The sequence below is a fragment of the Euleptes europaea genome, chromosome 9 (assembly GCF_029931775.1).
Source record: "Euleptes europaea isolate rEulEur1 chromosome 9, rEulEur1.hap1, whole genome shotgun sequence".
Lineage (NCBI taxonomy): Eukaryota > Metazoa > Chordata > Lepidosauria > Squamata > Sphaerodactylidae > Euleptes > Euleptes europaea.
Window position 1 is genome coordinate 90,786,539 of NC_079320.1, and position 14,540 is coordinate 90,801,078.

At 45.0% G+C, this 14,540-nt stretch overlaps 1 protein-coding gene across 1 annotated transcript in view; it reads right to left on the minus strand.

The window, feature by feature from the left end:
• The window catches only part of CPZ (carboxypeptidase Z), a 35,154-nt gene that overhangs the window by 11,422 nt on the left and 9,192 nt on the right, over positions 1 to 14,540 (minus strand). The window contains exons 3-5 of the mRNA XM_056855474.1: positions 13,468 to 13,664; positions 7,664 to 7,825; positions 7,196 to 7,354 (exon numbers count right to left, since the gene is read on the minus strand). Of these exons, the coding sequence (XP_056711452.1) occupies positions 7,196 to 7,354; positions 7,664 to 7,825; positions 13,468 to 13,664 (518 nt within the window). The remainder of the gene's footprint in view (positions 1 to 7,195; positions 7,355 to 7,663; positions 7,826 to 13,467; positions 13,665 to 14,540) is intronic.

The following is a 14,540-nucleotide window of genomic DNA, read 5'->3' on the forward strand; positions in this document are numbered from 1 at the left end:
AAGGGCAGTATGATATCAGCAGTTTTATTCTCTATTCCTCATCTAATTATGGCCAGCATGGAATTTGCCTTTTTCACAGTAGCCGCACACTGGGTTGACATCTTCATCGAACGATCCACTACCACCCCAAGATCCCTTTCTTGGTCTGTCACTGCCAACACAGATCCCATCAGTATATATGTGAAGTTCAGATTTTTTGCCCCAATGTGCATCACTTTACACTTATTCACATTGCCATTTGAAGCCCAACCACTTCCATTGGACTGTGCGGGCCATAATATAGTTCCAGGTGATTGGGTGCTGATCAAGGAGTTCTGCAGAAATAATTGCCTGCAGCCAAGGTGGAGTGGACCCCTCCAGGTACTACTCATAACCTTCACAGCAGACAAAGTCATGAAGAAGAAAGTGTGGATTCATGCCAGTCACGTGAAGAAGACAGCCCCACAGTCTGTTGTTGAATCAACAAAGGGGATCCCAGACCCTAAAATCTGGACCTAGTTCTGGAGAGGGAACAAGGAGACCAATGAACCAGGAGTCTCTCTCAGACGACGAGTGTTCTTCCTGAGTGTTCTTCCCGGTGTTTAGAAGGCAATCCCTAGAGAAGGTCTGCAGCTGAAGCTGACATGACACAAGGACTGAGTCATGTTGTTTAGAGGGTTTGTAAATCTGGTATTAAAATGGACACTGGCTACTCGTCCATGTTTTTCAACCTTGCAAAGGCTGCAAAAATAGGGAATCTAACTTAGCATTGGATATATGAAGGGATGCATGCCTAAATGCAAGAGGTCAAGCTCCTGGCTAGCCATGTGCCCTTACGTTGGTAGAGGAGACCCTTGGTTAAGGCATGGATGCCATCGAAGTGGTCAATGGAAAAGCCAGAATAGAGTATTGGAATGAAAGCAGGAGGTTATGGGGATATCAAGAGAAATGCTTTTCCAGTCTTTATAGACCGGGCATGCCTCAATTTAATGTAATATGCGATGCTGTCCATCCTATATGCCTAGAAAATAAAGATAGCTTCACTTATGCTAACTTAAAATTCCCCATATTTTCCCACTTAAAATTCAACTCATGCAAAAGTTGGAAATGTAAAGAGGTGGATGGCACCTTTTAACCTATGGGTTGAACTTGCAAAAAGACAAAAAAGTGTTGTAAAGAAATACATGGTGAAATCCAGAAAATTATAAAAATCAAATTTGCTGTGAATGCTAAGATTATGCTACTGGGTATCTTACCCAATAGTATTCCAAAAGTCTTGGAAGAATTATTTAGATATATGATAACGGCAGACAGAGTTACATTTGCAACAAAATGTGTCCATGGTGGGAAGACTGGGAAAGCGGCAGCCCATTCCTGAGCAGAAGGGCTGTCCTGGTGACTGGAGGCAGGCGCTGCCTCCAAAGGAGCCCCACACACACACCTGAGGCTGAATCCTTCCCCTTCTCCCAAAAACCCATGCAACTGCTCCATAGGGTTGCATGGGGAAGGGGCGTTCCTGGGCCGAAAGGGCTTTGTAGGCCACCAAAAGATGGACCCTCCCCTGGCCCTGTGCCAGAACACCCCCGGGAGGATGCCGGCATGAGGCTGTGCCAGCGTCCCTGAGTGGCGCTGCCACGGTAGCACCAGGAGGACAGCATCCGGGTCCCCACTCCTACACACGAAGCCAGCTGGGTGACCTTGGGCTAGTCACAGTTCTATTAAGAGCTCTCTCATCCCCACCTGCCTCACAGGGCATCTGATGTGCAGAGGGGAAGGGAAGGTGATTGTAAGCCGGTCTGAGTCTCCCTTAAGTGGTAGAGAAAGTCGGCATATAAAAACCAACTCCTACTCCTACTCTTCTTCTTCTTCCTCTTTGAAATTATTTTTAGATATCCTTGTTTAGATGTATTATAATAATTACCAGTGCTTAGTAGTTATTATTTCATCACCATTTATTTTGTAATATTTGTTAATATTTTTGACATTGTTATGCTGTTGTTATGCTATACATACATTCCTTGTTATCATTTCTTTTTTCCAAGGAAATTGTATATGTTTTTAACTTCTGATGTTTCATTTTCTTTTAAGTAATTGAAATAAATCTTTTGTTAAAAGGAAGAAGCCCATGTGGACAATGGTGGAGCACTCTTGTGGCACACTGTCAGTGATCTTCTCCTGTGAGGAGATGGGTTGCCATGTCCTTTAAAGGACCTGCCATCAACTAAAGCTCCCAGACCATCCTCAAGGGTGGCCCCATGAAGAACACGTTACAGTAAACAGCCCTGAGGCTAAGGGAGAACAAATGACTGCCACCAGGTCCTAAATGGATCAAAGGAGTTGCCACCTTCTCAAAATAGGCATGAGTATGGCCCCCTCCACTGGCCTGACTGGGATCAACAGCCATTTGGATCCTCTTCCCAGAACTGTTTCCTGCAGTGTCCAATCCAGCTGGTTGTTACAGAACTATATGGGGACTGAGAGGATTTGTGAGGGAGGGGAAATCTCATTCCACCTGCTGGATCCCCATTTCCACTTACTCCATCTTCCCCGCCTTACATTCCTCTTCATGGTGCCAGTGGTTGGTTGCTATTGCAACCTAAAATGCCACCCAAGCTCCATTTTTCCCACTTTTGATATTTTGGAGAGATTCCGTTGATTTTTAAAAAAAACAAATTGGATTTTTCTGCAAACCCAGGAGTTTCCCATTCCTTGGCTTCTACATACAAGAATGACACCTCCCAGTCGTCTCCTTTCCAGGCTAAACATACCCAGCTCCTTCAACCTTTCCTCATAGAACTTGGTCTCCAGACCCCACACCATCTTCGTTCCCTCCTCTGGACACGCTCCAACTTGTCAACATCCTTCTTGAATTGTGGTGCCCAAAACTGAACACAATACTCCAGGTGAGGTAATCTCCAGAGCAGAGTAATCTGTCAACCAATTACAGTTCCCTTGATCCAGCAAGGTAGCAACTTTCTCAAAAAAAAAGAAATGAGATTAGTCTGACATGACTTGTTCTTGAGAAACCCGTGCTGGCTCTTAGTGATCAGATCCATCCTTTCTAAATGCTCAAGGACTGACTGTTTGATGATTTGTTCAAAAACTTTTCCCGGTATAGACGTCAAGCTGAGGAGTCGCTAGTTACCCGGATCCTCCTTCTTCCCCTTCTTGAAGATGGGGACAACATTTGCCCATCTCCGGTCTTCTGGCACCTCACCTGTTCTCCAAGAACACTTCCCCTTTCTGAGAAGATTATGGAGTGTGTGGTTCCCCTGCCCTCCCAAGCTCCCCTGTCTGGTCCTGGCAATGGGTCTGCCCTTCTATTCCTGATCAAGGAAGCTGCTGGCCCAGCTCTCTACGTCTCTAGATCAGAATCCACTCCTTGCTGGGTTTGGTATGGTTACATATGTGTACATGGTGAGTGGCTTGGCAACAATGTCCAATCAATGTCTAAGCCACCTCAGAGAGTCAAATTGTTTTAGCTGGGCCAGTTGTCAAAGCTTCTGACTTGCAACCCCTCTTGCTCTTTTCCAAAGTTCAGAAGCTCAATTCTTCCTAGCTCAGAGCTTGCCAGCAAAAGTTAGGAATGCTCATTCCAGGGTACTTTTTGTCTCCAAGAACAAACTAAAATGTCTTATAGCAGCCCTACCTTAATGTCAGTAGCACTAGACAATAGATATTCCACTAACCACATCTGAAAAACTGTGCATGTGCCTGGCTAAAATATTCCGGTGGCAAAGTGTCTGCTTGAGAGAAAACCGCAAAAGCCACAGAGCCATGAAAGAGCAGACGTGCCACAGAGATTATGAGGTGGAGACAGCGAGGTCCTGAGCACTTGTGACTGGGCAGTCAAAAAGAGTCTGTGGCAGGATCAGACGGGCTGCAACTGCCAGAAGAGGCAACCCTGCAGCTCAAGATACCCAGCAGGGTCAGCGCTGCTCAGGACGGCAGCCAATGCAGGCCGATTGCTGAGCCTTTGCTGACACGTCTGCAACTCCCCGTGGCTTTGTATTCTGAAGTTGCTTTTCACCTTGTGCAGAAATTGCAGTGGAGAGTGCCTAAGTGCCCAGCCCAAAATCACCCTCTGAGGTCTTGCATGAAGGCTTGGAGAAGTTCTGGAGAACACTTGCAGCTGGCTCTTTATCATCATTATTATTACTGTTATTGTTAGAAGCATCTATGAAAGGTTCCCAAATATCTAACAATATGTCCATGTGCAACTGTCTCCTGTATGTTGACAAGGTTGTACAGGTATATGTTCAAGTGCTGATAAGGTTGTGAGGTCCGCAATCAATTAGATTATGGGAGGTGGGCACTTCTCTCTCCAATGCTGCAATATAAGAGCATGGGAGGGTTCCTTTCCATTGAGTATCAGCCTCCATGGGACAGGCAAATAGTTTAAAAGTACATAAGCATCCTCAAAGATCAATGACTGTCCTAATACAAAATTGATATGAGAAATTACTTCCTCCCAAAAAGACTGAATTAACTGGATACTTGTGCCCAAAGCATAAATTTAAGAGGTGCATCCAGTAAATTATAATCCCAACAATTAGACATTTTAATTGGTCCTTTACTAAAAAGGCGCTGTGGTACCGAATATATCCTAAACATAACCATTTTGTTCAATGAGTTGCAGTTTGAGATCCACAGAAAACACAGGTATAAAGTTTAGGGCCATGTCACCATGGCTTGGGCAAAATGGAGCAATCTAGCGCCTTATTCCATTCATCCCTGAGATTTTTTATATCATAATTATTAATCAACATCAAATATTTTAAAACTAATATTGTAGGTTTTGTTTTCTGCATTGACTCAATGAGAGTTTCCAGGAGCCAAGGGAGGCTCTGAGACATTTAGTGCCGCAGGGTCATATTTGGATACCAACAGATGTTGCGGTTGTAAATACTGCCATCCCACAAAGGTTGATAAGTCAAACCCAGACCCCCAACTGAGAAATAAAAAAAACCTCGCCATTGTAGCCTGGTAATTGGTCCAAAGTAAAAATCCCCCTATCTGTCCAAGCTTCCCATAAAGAAAGATTTCTTCCCAGTTTTTACATTTGGGTCAGCCCACAGTATAGGCAGTTCATGAGAGGCAGTTCATGAGAGGGAGGGCATCTTGGCCATCTTCTGGGCATGGAGTAGGGGTCACTGGGGGTGTGTGGGGGAGGTAGTTGTGAAATTCCTGCATTGTGCAGAGGGTTGGACGAGATGACCCTGGTGGTCCCTCCCAACTCTATGATTCTATGATTCTATTCTATGACTGCACATTACTTTGTAGGAGGCCTCCCCGGGTGACTAGGCCTCAGTTTCCCCCCTCCAGCCACTGTAAGAGGAGACGTTTCTCTGGGAAAGAAATCAAACAAGCAACATTCAGTTCTTCTTAAAATTTCCAGCACAGAAGCTCACCAACCTCATGCCTTGGCTTGAGTTTTACTGAGGTTACTTTGCATACATTGCATCCAGTAAATAAAGTGGCTTCTGTTCCATGAACCCGCAACAGAAAAGAAAAAGAGCAATATGTAATTATTCTGTTTTAGGAGGAAAGTTTCCCCTTAGGAATTGGCCAGAGGTGAAAGCTAAACTTTAGGCCTCAGCCACTAGGGTTGCCCAGGTCCCTCTTCGCCACCGGCCGGAGGGAGGTTTGGGGGGCAGAGCTTGAGGAGGGCGGGGTTTGGGGAGGGGAGAGACTTCAACGTCATAGAGTCCAATTGCTGAAGCAGCTATTTTCTCCAGGTGAACTGATCTCTATCGGCTGGAGATCAGTTGTAATAGCAGGAGATCTCCTAGAGGTTGGCAACCCTACCAGCCACCCAATGGGGCCTTGGGCAAAATAGAATAATTATTTTGTTAATAATGAATTTTGAAAAACAAAAAAGCAGACAACGCCTTGCTTCACCTTTTACATGGTGTCCTCCTCTCTCCTTCCTTTTTAAATATCCTCTCCCTTGCTCCCAACCCCTCAGAGTGCTCTTTTTTCTTACAAGAAGCCCCACTCGCTTAGCAAAAAAGGAAGTAAATTTGCCTTTTGACCTGATAGAAGAGCACCAAGGAGAACTTACAGGACCAAGGAAACCCTCCGCTCAAGAATTGTCCCTACTGAGGCCTTGTTGATGAGTGGGCAAGTCCGGCCCTTTCTCCAGGGTGACAAATCCTAGGCCCGGCAGCCTCCCCGTCTCTCCTGCTCCTCGTCTTCTTTTCAGAAGGTTCACGGGGAAACGGAGTTGCTTCAAATACAGCTGGAGCAGGAGGAAGCTTCCTCTCCCCTCCAAAGCATCCCCTCACTATCGAGCCACTTGTTTTGAATAAGTTACCCCTTTTTTGTGTTTTAACACCCAAATCAGGCTCAGAGTCACCAAGAGACTTCAGATTCGGTTTGGGGCCTTGGTCATTAAAAAAATAACAACAACCCTCACTTGTTTTCTGGGTGTGGGTTCAGTTCAGCTCCTCACTTTTAAATACATCACAACTATTTTGATACCTTGTAATAAATAAATGTCAGGATTTAAATAGGCACCCCAAAATCCAGATCTCAAATCACACTTTAAACGCAGAATGTGCATAAACATAGATCATTGTAAACTCATGGGGTTCCATCCTGCAGGCAGCATCTTGCCCGTTTGCTGTCTTAACTTCTGAAACATAAAAGTTCGTATTCAGTTATTGGTGGGAGTGGGGTCCTTAAAGAAGGAAAAAACATTCTAAGGGGACAAAGGTGTATGGAAAATCTTTCTCTTCTAATTCACGGTTTAAAGGCAATAAAATGGACATGAGAAGGGAAACACACTCCATGATGCATTTAAAGGGGGGAAGCGCTCAGGGTGTAATTCTAGACATGTTTGCTGGGAATAAATTCCACTGATTTCCAAGTAAAGAAGCTTCAAGTTGCAGCCCCCAAAGGAAGCCCCATGGAAGCGCTGCTTCTGACCGACGCAACAACACTGCCCCCTTCTGACACCATTTTGTTTTACTCAGAGCTGGTCTTGCTTTTGCTACTTCTGTTGACAAGAATTCCAGCTCACCAGGACAACTGCAGACACCAAGTGGGGTTTGACCATTTTCTTCTCAAGCACAAAGGGTCTTGTTCTAAAATACTGAAACGGTGGATGTGACAAGTATAATTGGACTTTGTTTCCCTGCTAAATTCCTCATCAGTTAGACATTTAAGAAAACATTCAGGTTTGCTTTCAAGTTACTCTGCAGTTTGGCATTACCTTCTCATCAGGGGTAGGAGAGAACATTTTCTCTTCCAGAGGATGCCTGGAATAGTCATAAGGGTAAGAAACCACCAAATCACCCCCATGGAGACTTGCAGAGAGGACGAATGGGATGGACCTCAACCACTTCATCACAGCTTTGGTCTCAGGTGCTACCTGAAGAACGTTTCAAAAAACAACATGCATTAAAACACATTTAAGATACTCTCATTAAGACATATGAATACCACACACTGTGTAAAAGCTGCACAGTCTGATCACTAGAGGAAGCTACAAGGTATCTCCTTAGAACAGGGTGATTGTCACAATAACCAGAGTGACTTATATGCAATAATGAATCACTTGGCTATTAAAGTGTACCATTAAACACAATACTGCTTTACACTTGGATCTTGTAAATATGGCCAAATAAGTCTCTCACTTTGGCTCCCAGAATCCACAGTATTGCTGCTCATATATCCGTACCTTACCCCACCAGTAAGACTCTGGGATGGGGAGGTGGTCCGTCCGTGCCCCTCTGATCCTTGCCAATCTGTAAGCTTCGGCTGTCAAATCTGGGAAGTTCCTGTTAAGGTCAAGATTCTGAGCTGTCTGTCTCCCATTCGTCCAGCCGTTGTAGCCAGCTCCCTAGTATGCATTGGACAAAAAGACAAGGCCCACCATTTTGGAGGATACTTTTATTGACAAGACCAGTCAACACAAACAGCAAATGTAACTTTTATACTGTTAACTGAGACTTAGGTTTCTTAAAACCAACTAAACAGTAAAATCAATGCACTTAAAATAGTTAGTGGCAAGAGCATTCAGAATAGTCACAAGCATATAACATAAGAATATAAGAAGGGCTCCGCTAGATAAGACCATCCATCTAGTCCATCTAGTCGAGCATTCTGTCTCACACCGTAAACAATTAGTTACTATGGAGGGCCAACAACAGGGCATAGAAGCCGCGGCCTTCCCCTCTTGTTACCTCCTGGCACTGGGATTCAGAGGTTTGCTGGTACCTTTAGTCACCATGGCTAGTAGCCACTGATATACCTCGCCTCCATGAATTTGTCTATCCCCATCTTAAGCTGGGCTTGTGGCCAGCACTACATTCTCTAGCCATGAATTCCACACTTTAATCACTCATTGCATAAAGAAGTACTTAATTTTGTCCACTGAGTGCCCACAAGTTCTAGTATTTGGGGAGAGGAAGAAGTTCTGCTTACCTACTCTCTCTGCCCCATGCGTACTTTTATAAACCTCTACCATTTCCCCCCTCAATTGCCTCTTTTCTAAATAGAAAAGTCCCAGACTCTTCAGCCTTTCCTCATAGAGGTGCTCCAACCCTCTAATTATCCTGGTTGCCTTCTTCTGCATTTTTTCCAGTCCTGCAATGTCCTTTTTGAGATATGGGGACCAGAACTGCACAGAGTACCCCAAAAGAAGCCATATGCAAGAATTACAATATTGTCTGTTTAATTTTCAATCCCTTTTATAATAACCCCCAGCATGGAGTTAAACTTCTCTCCCCCTGCGTCAGTATTTTCAATGAGCTGTCCACCTGACCTCAAAGCCCCCTTCACTCTCGATTTCAGCACATTCAGACCAGGGGTGTGCACACATTTTCCCCCCAGTTTTTTTCCAGGTTTGAGTTTATCAAACCCAGAAATTTTCAAAAAATCTGGAAAACCCGTTTTTTTTAAAAAAAAATATCAGGTTAATAAACCCAAACCCGGAAAATGCCAGACAAGAAACCCAGATCTTTCAGATCTGCCTCACCAGCCTTCTCCGGAGTCCAGAGGAGGCTGGGGCGGGGAGATCTAAAAGCAATCCGTGTGGCATGGATTCCCCACCCACCCCCGGCGGGGCTCCCCCTCCCTTACTTACCTGCATTTAGCTTCAGTGTTGCAGGGAGGGGGGGGTAAAAAAATGGCGGTGGGGCCATAGCAACCCCAAATAAATTCAGTATTATTCAGGGTTCACTTTCTTAGCCCCCATTTATTGCTCCCATTTTTGCCGGTAAAAACAACCCCGAAATATACCAAAAAGGTATTCTTCGGGGGGTTTAAATTCGGCGTATTGATATGCACACCCCTAGTTCAGACCCCATTAATGCAAACTTAAAGTTGGTGTTTTTGTTCCAATGTGCATCACTTTACACTTGCCGACACTGAACTTCACTTGCCACATTACTGCCCACTCCTGGAGCTCTTCGTAGCCATCCTTGATTTTCACCATCATGAATAATTTTATATCATCTGCACGTTTGGCCACTACCCTGCTCACCCCTAGTTCCAGATCATTCATGAACTAATTAAATACTATCAGCCCCAATACCAGGCTTTGTGGGACTCTACTGCTTACTTCCCTCCATTGTGAGAACTGTCCATTTATTCCTACTCTTTGCTCCCATTTAACCAATTTTTTATGTACAGGAGGACTCATCCTCTTATTCCTTGACTGCTAAGCTTACCCAGGAGTCTTTGGAGAGACACCTCATCAAAAAATATTACAAATAAGAGACAGCTAAGCCAAGTAGAAATTTAATGTGAAAGAAAAGATGGACCTTTGAGATGCACATCTTTTGAGATGAAATTGTAGACCAATCAAGTGTATATGTTTTGTATAATGCCTAGAAGCTACAAATAAGATATGTGACAGTCAAAACATTCAGAAATTATTAACATAGTGGGACGGAAAGAGTTAAATATAGAAGTGACAGGAGAAATACCAAGGATTATATATTTAATTAACTGTCTCTTTAGAGAGGTAGAACGTAAAGTTGTAACTTGGATCTATTAAAGACCTCACAGATGGTGGTGGTTAGATATTTTGGGGCAAGTAAATTAGATTAACTGTATAGCAGCAAATTTAGCATGCTAGATTAATTATATGTATAGCAGCAAACTCAGTATGGTTTGTTATATTTATTTGCCTTTCTATTTACTGTATTCTTTGTATTTTTTTGTATTTTTGTATGTTTTATATTTTCTGTGTTCCTGTATTTTCTGAACCTATTATTACATAATAAAATAAAATACAAAAAATACCCCAAAAAAAGCCTTTTGGGAAGTGCAAATATATAATGTCTACCAGATCACCATTAACTGTGTGCCTGTTCACTTTCTCAAAGAACTCCAAACGTTTGGTGAGGCCTTTGCAGAAGCCACACTGAGTTTCTCTCAAGAGATTTTGTTCCTATATGTGCCTAATAATTTTATCAGTTTCTACTAATTTACCTAGGACAGACATTAGGCTAACTGGCTTGCAATTTCCTAGTTCCCATCTGGACACTTTTCTAAATATGGGGGCGACATGTGCTGCTCTCCAGGTGGTAATTTTAGCAACAATTCACATATACTGGTTTTTGGGGCAGAGCCTGAGTGGGGAGGGGTTTGGGGAGGGGAGGGACTTCAATGCCATAGAGTCCAATGGCCAAAGCGGCCATTTTCTCCAGGTGAACTGATCTCTATCGGCTGGAGATCAGTTGTAATAGCAGGAGATCTCCAACTTGTACCTGGAGGTTGGCAATCTTATCCATAGGTCTAGAACTTCATTTCTTGTCACCTCAATTTGACACAGTTCTTCAGACTCCTTTTCTGCAAATGGTGGCCGTGGCCTGGATGTGCGCCCCACACTTTCCACAGTGAACACAGATGCTGAGAACTCATTTAGCTTCTCTGCTACCTCCTCATTCTCTTTTAGTAGTCCTTTTATTCCACAGCCATCCAAAGGCCCAACCGCCTCTCTGGCCGGTTTCCTGCTCCTGAAAAAATGCTGGTTGTTTGCCTTGATGCTTTTAGCAATCTGCTCCTCAAACTCTGTTTTCACTTGCAGAAATAATGTTAACTTGCACTTCTTTGCTCTGGGCTCCCTTCACTGTTGAGATAAACTTTTTAGAAGAAGACTTTTTGCCTTTTATTGCTTTATTGACTTGGGTCGTTAACCATGCAGATGTCCTTTTACATTTTGCTGTAATTTTCCCACCCTGGGGAATGCATTATCTCTGGGCCTCAGTGTGGTTTTAAACAGCTTCCAAGCACCTTCCTGTAATTTGAGGCTCCCAACTTTCCCTTTTGTGGTGGAGACTTACAAATAATGATATAGATAAGAGTGTAGGTTTGGAGGCGAGGCAGGGCTGGCAGGCTTGTTTGCCCAGTGCCACTCTGAGCGGTGGGATAAATTTTTTTAATCAGCACAGCAGCTGCATTGTGACGTCACCTCCAGGAAAAACCCAGAAATGATGAAGGGGAGCTCTAAGAATCGCCAGAAACTCTATGCTTTACCACTTCTGGGTTTTCCCTGGCCAGGGTTGCCAACTCTGGGTTGGCAAATTCCTGGAGATTTGTGGGTGGACCCTGGGGAGGGTGGGGTTTGGAGAGGGGAGGGACCTCAGTGGAGTATATTGCGATAGAGTCCACCCTCCAAAGCAGCCATTTTCTCCAGAGAAACTGATCTCTGTTGTCTGGAGATCCGCTGTAATTCCAGGAGATCTCCAGGCCTTGCCTGGAGGTTGGTAGCCCTACCTGGAGGTGAAGTTGCCACCTAGCCTCCTTCTCTTGCCCTGCCACTGCTTGCACCACCCCCAGCGCCCCCACCGGTTCCAAGGCTTGGCAACCCTAAGGAGAGGCCGTTCTGACTCCTATTCAGGGAAGAAAATGAATGTTATTGTCATCAAGATGGCTGCTGGAGTTGTTGCAGGTAGGGTCCCTAGGGCACAGGTGGTATATCAGTAAAAAACAACAGTTGTCCCTTCACAAGTGGCTGAGATCGGTTCTTTGTGGAACCTGCAGGATCTTCCTAAGTAAGGTTCCCATTTGCTCACTTACGGCAGGAGACTTCTAGGCAATTGTGGCAGTTGCCTGCTGTCACTCAGCAGGTCTGGGGTGGGGGTGGAAACTGGTGGGCCAAATGGGGGGGTGCAACTGTCATCCCCGCATGATGACACAACTTCCAGCACTAGCTGGAAGTGACAGCATCACTCTGGGGGCAAAAGCTCTAACACGTGCGCCAAAACTCTACAGAGCGTTTGGGTGAGTGCTAGAGCATCACCCCTGGCGCAATGTTGTCATGCTGGAAGTTGCATCATTGTGCACAGATGGCCTTTCCCCCCTCACTCCCCATGAAGTTCTCACCTTCCCCCATCTCCTGCCAGTTGCCAGGCCACACCTGGCAATCCTGTTCGCAAGTCCCCATTACATAGGGTTGCCAACCTCCAAGTAGTACAGAGGCTCAAACTACTGAAACATATATCTAATGCAAACCACAAAGAGCAAGTACAAAGCCATAAACACATGCATATAACAAACAGTCAAAAATCCAAGTGCAAACATATATACACTCCAGCTACAGACACAAATTCCATGTTGAAGAAAGCAGTCCAATATTAAGTTTCCAAAAGAGACAACCCGAAATCATACGGCTCAATAATGTTCATAAGGATCCACCGGAGCTGGACCCACCAAGGTAAGGCAAGACAAGAACGCGACTTCTAGATAATTAACGTGTTTTGTAAAATACACATACCAAAGCAGCAAATAGTTAAATTGTGGAACTCCCTGCCCCAGGATGTGGTGATGGCTTCCAACTTGGCTTTAAGAGGGGAGTGGACATGTTCATGGAGGAGAGAGGTATTCATGGCTACTAGTGAAAATGGATACTAGTCATGATGCATATCTATTCTCTTCAGAATCAGAGGAGCAGGCCTATTATCTTAGGTGCTGTGGAACACAGGCAGGACAATGCTGCTGCAGTTGTCTTGTTTGTGGGCTTCCTAGAGGCACCTGGTTGGCCACTGTATGAACAGACTGCTGGACTTGATGGACCTTGGTCTGATCCAGCAGGGCCTTTCTTATGTTCTTATGTTCAAATCACCATGCAAACAGAAGACAACAGTAATATCTACCCACCAAAAACCTTCTGAAAGAATCCAGCCCTGGCCTCCAAAGCCTCCAGTAAGACAGCAGACCTTGGTTGCCTGCAAAGTGAACTTCTCCTGTCCAAGAGGTTCGGCAGCAGAAAAGACATTTTCTCATATTGTGAACCATTTTACTTCTGATGTGGGGGAGGGGATGCAGGAAAGGGCCTCTGAAGATGATCTGGCTAGACTCATAGGTCAGAAGGAGGTCCTTGAGGCATTTTGAACCCAGCGCCTACTCCACGTATACCCAAAGGTTGAGCACTTCGACTTCTGAAGGTTCTTCTATGAAATACCCACTAGAATACATTTACTGTTGTTCCATACAATACACTCTGCTTGCACCTAGAACCTGTTGGGCATGTACCTCTTCTGCCGCAAGTTCATACCCATCTGGATTCATGGAAGGGAGGAGGTGAATCCGTGTGTTGTTTATCAAAGTCTGAATCCTTGGATTTCCGAGGAGATATTCAGAGCAGAGGTACTGAGCAAGATAGATTAATAATTCTTTTCCCACAACTTCATTCCCATGCATGTTGCCGATGTATTTAAACTCTGGCTTAACTGTGAAGAAATAAAGCAGGATAGATTATTTGGATGCTTTCCAAATTGGAGAAGGCAGTTGCAAAGATTCGTTCATTGATCACTATGCCTTGTGAAAATTCTAAAATGTACTAATCAAGATCTACCTAAGCCTATTTTTAAATACCATAGTCACCTAAAAGGTAGGATATTTTAAAAATCCTTTTGGCTTTAGATAAGAGTCGGCCATCTTCCATCCTTAAGGAGTCTCTCCTCCCTATTTGCACACCTGACAGCAAAAAGACAGGGGGCAGAGAGAGGAGCGTGCCCCCCATCAGCTGGCTCGCATTGCTGATTTCAGCCCCATGAGCCAGCTTACAGCATTGCTGAGACCCTGGGCAAAAGGGGTGGAGGCAGAGAGAGGAGAGTCGGGGGGGTGACTTTAGATTCAGGTTCATCTTCCTTTTGGGTAAATATGGCATTGTAAATGCTCTGGACCTAAAGAGAGCCCTTCCCATTTCTGCAGGAGTTGGAGGCAGTTGCAGCTTGGTGCTTAACTTACTAGGTGTGAGGTGTGAGATGAGGAGTCAGACTCAAGGTGCCCAGTTCTGGAGGTGCAGGACCAGTTTCCTGCCGTTGCCCCTCGGGAGAGAAGCCACAAGTCCCAAGTAGTTACAGCCTCGGCAGCACCAGCCACACTTGCACCAGCCTGGAGGGTAGCTGTTTCCCCCGGAGCCAGGCGGCCCAGCCCGTGCCTGCCTGGTAAAGCAGTACGGCAGGCTTGTCCTGTTCAGGACCCTGCTGAGAGCTCACCTGGGCCCAGAGCCTCACAGCCCCACCCCCTTCAAAGCAGCAGCTTCCTCTGTGGCTAGAAGGAAGTCCGGATCAGCTGCTGCTGCTGCTGCTCTCTCTCTGCCC